An 8,380-nucleotide genomic window follows, 5' to 3' on the forward strand; every position below is an offset into this window, starting at 1 on the left:
AAAACTCGGGAACATATACTAACATAAAGATAAACGACAACAATAGGTAAACAATAAAAACAAGTTTATTAGTCTATAAAATTTAGGACATGCTGTATTTAACCAGTTAACTTTTGAGCTTGTAACCAGAAGTTCAGGACTGACTGTCCTTAACTTTTGAACTTGGAATTCAAAGTTAAGGATTGTCTGTCCTTAACTTTTGAAATTTGAACTCAAAGTTAAGAACTGCATGTCCTTAACTTTATAACTTGTAACTCTAAATTAAGGACTGCCTGTCCTTAACTTTTGACCTTGTTAGTCTAACTATATGACTACTTGTCCTTAACTTTTGGCCTTGTAACCTGAAGTTCAGGACTACCTGTCCTTAACTTCTATTAACCTTGTTTTATACTGTATTTTTAGGTTTCTTTATATGTTTTATGCATATGGATCATCAATCTCTAGTTGGAATCATTGTAGACCAGTGATTGCTATTGATGCAACTTTTTTGAAGTTAAAATTTCGTGGTGTTTTAATGATTTCAGTTTCAAAGGATGCAAATAACCAAATTTTTCCACTAGCCTTTGGAATAGCAGAATATGAAAATAACAATTCCTATGAGTGGTACTTTAGTCAGCTTCGCAATCCAATTGGGAGCCGTGAGAATTTAATTATCAGACATGCATCAATCTATTGCATATGGCATTGCAAAGGTATATCCTGAAAGCTATCATGAGATTTGTATGTATCATTTGGAGCAGAACCTAAAGCGAAGGAAAGTGAAAAGTGAGGTCATAAAACTTCTCCAAAGTGCTGTAAGAGTATACAGGCGCAAAGAATTTGATTTATACATGTCAGATATAACAAAAGTAGATAAGAAAACTTATGACTACTTGATGGAAGAACCACCGGAAAGGTGGGCACGTTCTTGTAGTCTAGGACGAAGATATGACATGCTCACAACAAACATAGTTGAGTCAATGAATTCTGTCCTATTAGAAGCAAGGGTGTTGCCTATATTAAGAATGATGGATTTCATTCAAGTGAAGCTACAATGTTGGTTTTATAAAAGAAGAAATGAAGCAGAAGAAACTTTTTATGATGTTTCTTGTTGGGTAGAGGAGGAATTGAAGAAAAAGATAGATTTAGCATTTACTTTGAATGTAAGTATTATGTTTTATGTTTAGGTTATGATTTTAATATAATTTAACATAATGTACTAACTTATAATTTTTCAACATTGAAGGTCTTCCCTGTTGACTCATGGCGTTCTAGAGTTGAAGAAGAAGGAATAACTTTCTTGGTGGACTTAAACAAAAGAATATATGATTGTTTTTAGTTTCAATTTGATGAATTACTACGCATACATGCAATTGCAACTATCGAGAAGAGAAACATCAAGAAGTCCAACTTTTGCTCACACTGGTACTTAAAAGAATCTTGGCTGAAAATATATGAAAGACAAATACATCATGTAGGACATATTGATTCTTGGATTGTACCAGAGAGTGTTAAGTCACAAATTGTTAAACCTCCAGATTTCAAAGTGCCACCAGGTAGAAGTGTCACGACCCAAAACCGACCCGGCCGTGATGGCGCCTATCGTGAAACTAGGCCAGCCGACACAACTCTCGAATCAACCATTTTCCAATAAAAGTTGTTTTTATACCATTTATAAACAATAATCTCATAATGAAAATTTAAAAGAAAAGTGCCGAATAATTACACAAGCCCGACATCGGGGTGTCACTAGTCATGAGCATCTACCAAGGTCTGAGTACAACAAAATAGTCAAAAATGTACTAATTACAGTAATGAAAATAATAGGCTGGAAGCAGTGCTGAGAACGTCGTGCAGCCACCTTGCTAACTCTGATGACTTCGTGTCCGGGCAATCAACACCCGCTACACGGCTCCGAAATACCTGAATCTGCACACGAGGTGCAGGGAGTAATATGAGTACTCCAACCCAGTAAGTAATAAGAGTAAATAAAGAATGAGTAGTAGGAAACGATGAATTCACATTTATGTTAAACTCAAATAAACACATCAGGCTTTCAAATCACAATACGAGTCAATCGTCTCATTTAAAATCCAGCCTTTGGTAAAATCATTTAAAATGCTTTCCAACAGTTTCATTAGGGGTTCAATACCATTTATAATAAAAGAGATGAAAAACCATAATCGGCCCCCTCGGGCAAAAACTTAGTTCGTATACATCACATCGGCATAACAGAAATTCACAACCCTTTTCGTAACTTAAAAACTTAAGTTTAAATGAAAGATTATTTAAAACATTGTTCAACATTTATGATAGAGGCTCGGTCTAAAGATGAGCGAAAGTAGTAATTAAATCAACATATTCAATAGAAACTAACTTAAAGGAGGAGTGAAAAAAACAGTAAGTTCATAAACAGTCCCCTTATGCAAAGCATCACTCATGTACATGTATATCTATAGCCCCTCAGGCAAGCCTCTCAGTCACTCATGACAAAACTCTTACCAATCAGCGCTCACACTCAGCACTCACACTCGATAGGTACCATATAGTAACTGCTGCAGCATGCAGCCTGATCCGTATATCGCTGCGACGTGCAGCCCAATCCATTATATAGTCGACTGCGCTCACTGGGGGAGTACAAACTCCGGAGGGGCTCATACAGCCCAAGCGCTATATCGCTGTGGCGTGCGGCCCGATCTAACATATCGTTGTGGCGTGCAGCCCGATCCATGTCTATATATATATGCGGCGTGCAGCCCGATCAATAAATATATAATCCTCACAACCAGGCCCTCGGCCTTTCTCAGTCATTAACCTCACTATCAGACCCTCGATATACTCAGTCATTAACCTCACTATCAGACCCTCGGTCTATCTCAGTTATTATCCTCACAATTAGACCCTCGGTCTATCTTAGTCATTAATCTCACAATCAGACACTCAGTCTATCTCAGTCATTAACCTCATAATCAGACCCTCGGTCTATCTCAGTCAATACCCTCACAATCAGACCCTCGGTCTATCTTAGTCATCAACCTCATAATCACTCGGACCATCAGTAAAATAGGGAACTTAGCCCAAATAGTTTTCACATTTTAAGAAGTAAAATAATAAAACCAGATTTAAACAATAACAGGTAAAACATGACTGATGATACGCTTTCAAAATAAATAGAGTGAGGAAAAATATTGAAAATGCCTCTAAGGGTCTCAACAGGCCGGCACAAGGCCCCAAACATGGCATACAACCCAAGATGTAATATCAATCTCTAAAACATGGAATATCATAAGATTTCAAATCAAATACACGACTTAACAATAGTACGAGACGAACCAAGTCACAATCCCCAACGGTGCAAGATTCCACGCTCGTCATCTAGCGTGTGCGTCACCTCAAAGTAGCACAACAATGTGAAATCCGGGGTTTCAAACACTCAGGACTGCATTTACAATCATTACTTACCTCGATCTGGTCCAAACTCTAGCCCGCGATGCCTTCGCCCTCACGAATCAACCTCCGAATGCTCCAAATCTTGCCACAATCAATACATAACTATTAAAATATGCTAAGGGAACAAAACCCACTCAAAAATATCCAATTTACATCAAAAATCTCGAAATTACGAAAACCCGACCACCGGGCCCACATCTCGGAATTCGATAAAACTTACATCAATAGAATACTCATCCTCTCACGAGTCTATACATACCAAGAACATCAAAATCGGACCTCAAATGGCCCCTCAAATCCCAATTTCTAGATCTCCAATTACAAGCCCTAATTCCCCAATTTTAGGCTTTAATTCCAACATATTTTTTGATTAAACAAGTAGGAATCAACATAGGATCGAGTATAGAGTTCAAAAATCTTACCTCCAAGTGTTACCATTTGATTCCCTCTTCAATCTTTCTCAAAAGCTCCAAAAATCGTTCAACAATGGAGAAAATAGACCAAAACTCGCGAAACTCATTTTTAAACATTCTGCCCCAGGTAAAATTTCCTTCTTCGCAAACGTGGTCAAAGCCTCGCGTTCGCGAAGCACAAAATAACCTTGACCAGAATTTCCTCTTCGCGATCGCGTCCGTCCCATTGCAAACGCGATGCTTCCTCGGACTAAACCTCCGTGATCGCGTTACACCACTCACGAATGCAATGAATAAAATACCTCAAGTCCACCTGATCAAATTACTCTACGCGAACGCGGAGATTCACCCGCGAATGCAGTGCCCAAACAATCAGCCTTCATGAACGCGGCGCCTTCCTCACGAACGCGAAGGCTAAAATTCCAGCCTTCACCAGCTAACCCTTCGCAAACGCGAGGGCCTACTCGCAAACGCGAAGGCCATTTCTCTGCAACACTGATCAACAATTTTCTGCAATTCCAAACAACATGAAATGGTCTGATTGACCACCCGAAACTCACCTGAGGCCCTCAGGACCTCAACAAAAATGCCAACATATCCCATAACCTCATTCAAACTTGTTCCAACCTTAGGAATGCTCAAAACAACATTAAAACACCAAAATCACATTGGATTCAAGCCTAAGAATTTCAAGAACTTCCAAATTACGCTTTTGATTAAAAACCCGACCAAACCACGTCCGAATGACCTGAGATTTTGCACACACATCACAAATGACACAACGGAGCTGCGGCAACTTCCGGAATTCCATTCCGACTCCTATATCAAAATCTTACCCATCAACCGGAAAATACCGAAGTCTCAATTTGCCAATTCAAGCCTAAACCTTCCACGGACTTCCAAAATGCATTCCGATCACGCTCCTAAGTCCAAAATCACTTAACGAAGCTAACCAAATCATAAAAATTCCGATCCGAGATCATATACCAACAAGTCTAATCTTGGTTAAACATTTCAAATTTTAAGTTTCAAATTGGAACTGTTCTTTCAAATTCATTGTGATTACCCTAAAAACCAAAACCAACGATTTACATAAGTCATAATACATCACGCGGGGCTTGTCATGCTCGAGAACTGGCGAGCAAAGTGAAAAAGCTCAAAATGACCAGTCAAAGTCGTTACATGCACCCCCACTTAAACATACGTTCATCCTCGAACGTGCCTAGAGTTGTTCCAAAAGCCAACCAATCGTTAAATAACCTTACCATGCACATACCCGGGGGTGATCCCATGTCACCCTATCTCGCATAGGTCTGATAACACAATGTAACTGAAATTTCACAGTCCAACCTAGCCCATGAACCTTAGAACCACATTTCCACTTCCGAATTCATCCATAAGATCAAAATCTCACATCTATACTCTGACTAAGCCCGAACAAGCTGTAATAACCCATACCCGCAACCTCGGTGCGATTACGTGATATACCACAAAGCTCAAACGCCTGCAGCGATAACTTCTAATCACAGCAGTTGCACGCAATAGCCGAATATCGATATGAAACCTCTTATTAACTAGAGTCTTATTCCAACACTCCTATATACTGCCAATGATAAATGAAACGCATAGTAAGCCATAACTATTTTCTCAGATCAACCATTCATGAAGTCACTTCTCCTTTGGCGAAAATCATAGCAAATTTTTGAGCTGAACCTGGATATTATCCTTCCAACATGCTGAAATCAAGTCCGCTTGCAGTCATTTAAGATCCAGATGATCTCATCTAATCCTACACAACTACTCTGGTAACATTGACACATCAATACAGACTAAAGCCTTGACATGTGCAATCCGTGCACCAATAAGCCACAATTCGAACTTACTCGATTTATGAAAATGACTCAAATGAAAGAGTTGTACCGCAAGCTCACCAGTACCACCACAACACAAGGTTGAGAACCCGTCACACATCATAGAAACAGAACACACGAATCTAACCCACAAGGTCATACCTCCACATTACTTCGCTCCAATGCGTGACCTCATGCAAACATTGGTCCACATAAGACACCTTAAGTTACTATCCTCAAAATCGACAACCGTGCGCAATATAATGTCTAAAACCAAAGCAATCATCATAACCACCGCGAGGCAATTACATAACACCACACAACTCAAAAGGACATAACCGATACGCCATCCACCGAGCAATACCCAGTGCTCTTCCCGCTCGAAATCCGATGAGAGGCACTAATAACACCGCGCCACATGTGCTTATAATCAACAAATCCTAACGGCTCGCAACACGGAAATGTAACTCATAGATCCCCCTGATTACAAATAGCTCGATAACAACCGAATCAACACATCCCTCACCAATGGAAACTCGAAGTCAACAAAGCCATCTCGATGAAAACACACATCTATATAGGTCTATCAATGAACCACACATCAATTCTAGTCACACACAACAGATAAATAATCCTCCGAAGGTTTACAATGACTGAATCATAGCACACACTATCATCTGACTAACTTACCCACATCTTTGACATCCACACCACAAGCTAACTTGTATATGAGAACTTCTAGTCTCCAAGTCCATAAAGCACACGAATTACCATATTTGATCCCAATTCCACTGCTCACATATATAGCACACCTCTAGTACTCAATCATCTCATGAGAGGTATACCTATAATTTTCTATGCCACCAAGCAGACTCGAATATCATCAGACGATCAGACAAGATAGTGCCGTAATACCAATAAAGCATCCATAACTCAAACATATCGACCTATCTGAAATATATACCCTCATTAAGCCACACCAATCGGTGATATCATTCATCTAGTCACCTGAAGCTGCCCATGCTATCTAAGAATTTATGACCTTTCTTTCATAACTGAACCGTGACCTTACACGTGCAAACCTCAACCCCACACAACATACCGCATATACTATACTGCCTAAATGAAGATTATGAGAACTTTGCAATCCACTTCGAGCTACAAGGAACTACTTACTCAACCAGCCAAGAACTTTTATATTCGACCCCATCTAGGAGAAGATCATTATACATCCCATGCTCCTCATGCCAATAGGAATAATATACCTCTCTAACTATGGGGGAAACCATCTTGAACTCTCCGAGTTCCATTTGCACAACACTAAACCGTCAAGACTGAATCTTTTTAACTCAACCGAGTTATGCATGTCACTAGAACCCAAAAGAATTACCGCGAAACACCTGTAGAAACTCATTACCTCGTAAGCATCCAAGAACTAATCATATCCTTACCATACTGACTCGGCCTACTACCAAGCTATCCCATCTATCTGAGTTCCCTTCTGATTACCTTCAATTTGATACTCCCTATTGCTATAACATCACAATTCCTCAACCCAGACTTACCACACGAGACCCAAGCATAAAACCACATCGTGTAAGACTCATAAGTCGTTGAATACTCTCTTAAATATTCCCAAAAGCACCACATTCAAAATACTTTACTCTGAAGATACTTCCTGTGAATCTAAATCCGTTACCTTTACCTTCCTGATACTGATACATAGAATTCCATAATTAATATGGAAATGCCACAAATCTTGACATCTTCCAATGAAAACTCAGTTTATAGCCACACATACAACTTGAAAATAACCAATTGTTACATGTAAAATCTTGAACACATTAGAATATTCTCGAGAGTCATTCACTCTACTCAAATTGTAATTAGCCTGATCGAACAAACAGAATCACCTATGCCTCAATAGCACTCCGACACCACAGAGTGTAACCTCATCCTAGAACAACCAAACAACTTCTTACTCTATGTGCCGAGCATCCATTACCAACAACAACTCAAGACATTCTGTGATTCTCATACATCTATGAAGCATGACATAAACTTTGTAAAAAAATTTCCTTTACTCGTGCCATCCTCGGGTTCAATCTCGATTCACCATCCGTAGGCCATAACTGATTCACCAGTACACCTCAAACTGGAACCAACATAGCACATAACCGTGCAATCAACTAATCAATAGCAGACTCCCCCACTTGGATCGAAGCCATAGATCAAAACACACTCAATAACTCATAATGCATATACTCTATTGCTGCCATAATAGCATAGTGAGATTAAACTCAACCTTTTATACACTCGTGGAACACGGACCACCTGGTACTTTAAATCTTATGTAAATCTCGCATTCACTCTCGTAACAGTTGAACCCCACTCTCTTAAGTGACCCAAATTTAAACTGCAACACATATATTACACTTGTAAATGAGATCTCCAAACAGACAACATAAGGATCACACAACCTTAGAACACTCCGCAAGAGATATCCCACCTGCTTTGCCTCCAACTAACATCTCTGTATACCTTCCACCGTCATAAACATTACACAGTCACTTAGTTCTCCTAAGTCTAAAATCATACCGTAACATGCAATTTACTTCACTCCCAACTAGGAAACATGAAAAGATTCTTCACTCGCCCATAACTCGGGGCTAAACCTCGAATCAAGAT

At 39.4% G+C, this 8,380-nt stretch overlaps 1 protein-coding gene across 1 annotated transcript; it reads left to right on the plus strand.

Annotated features, from left to right (window-relative positions):
• The first annotated feature begins 659 nt into the window (after positions 1-659).
• Positions 660-1,318, plus strand: LOC142181036 (uncharacterized). Its single transcript, XM_075253149.1, has 2 exons — positions 660-1,142; positions 1,226-1,318. The coding sequence occupies exons 1-2, from the start codon at positions 660-662 to the stop codon at positions 1,316-1,318; spliced, it is 576 nt and encodes a 191-aa protein (XP_075109250.1).
• Positions 1,319-8,380: the final 7,062 nt, after the last annotated feature.

Source organism: Nicotiana tabacum, chromosome 5, assembly GCF_000715075.1.
Source record: "Nicotiana tabacum cultivar K326 chromosome 5, ASM71507v2, whole genome shotgun sequence".
Taxonomy (NCBI): Eukaryota; Viridiplantae; Streptophyta; class Magnoliopsida; order Solanales; family Solanaceae; genus Nicotiana; species Nicotiana tabacum.

Coding starts and splice junctions, on each gene's coding strand:
- LOC142181036 (XM_075253149.1), top strand. CDS start 660: ATGCATCAATCTATTGCATATGGCATTGCAAAGGTATATCCTGAAAGC. Junction 1,143..1,225: donor ATTTAGCATTTACTTTGAAT/GTAAGTATTATG, acceptor TCAACATTGAAG/GTCTTCCCTGTTGACTCATG.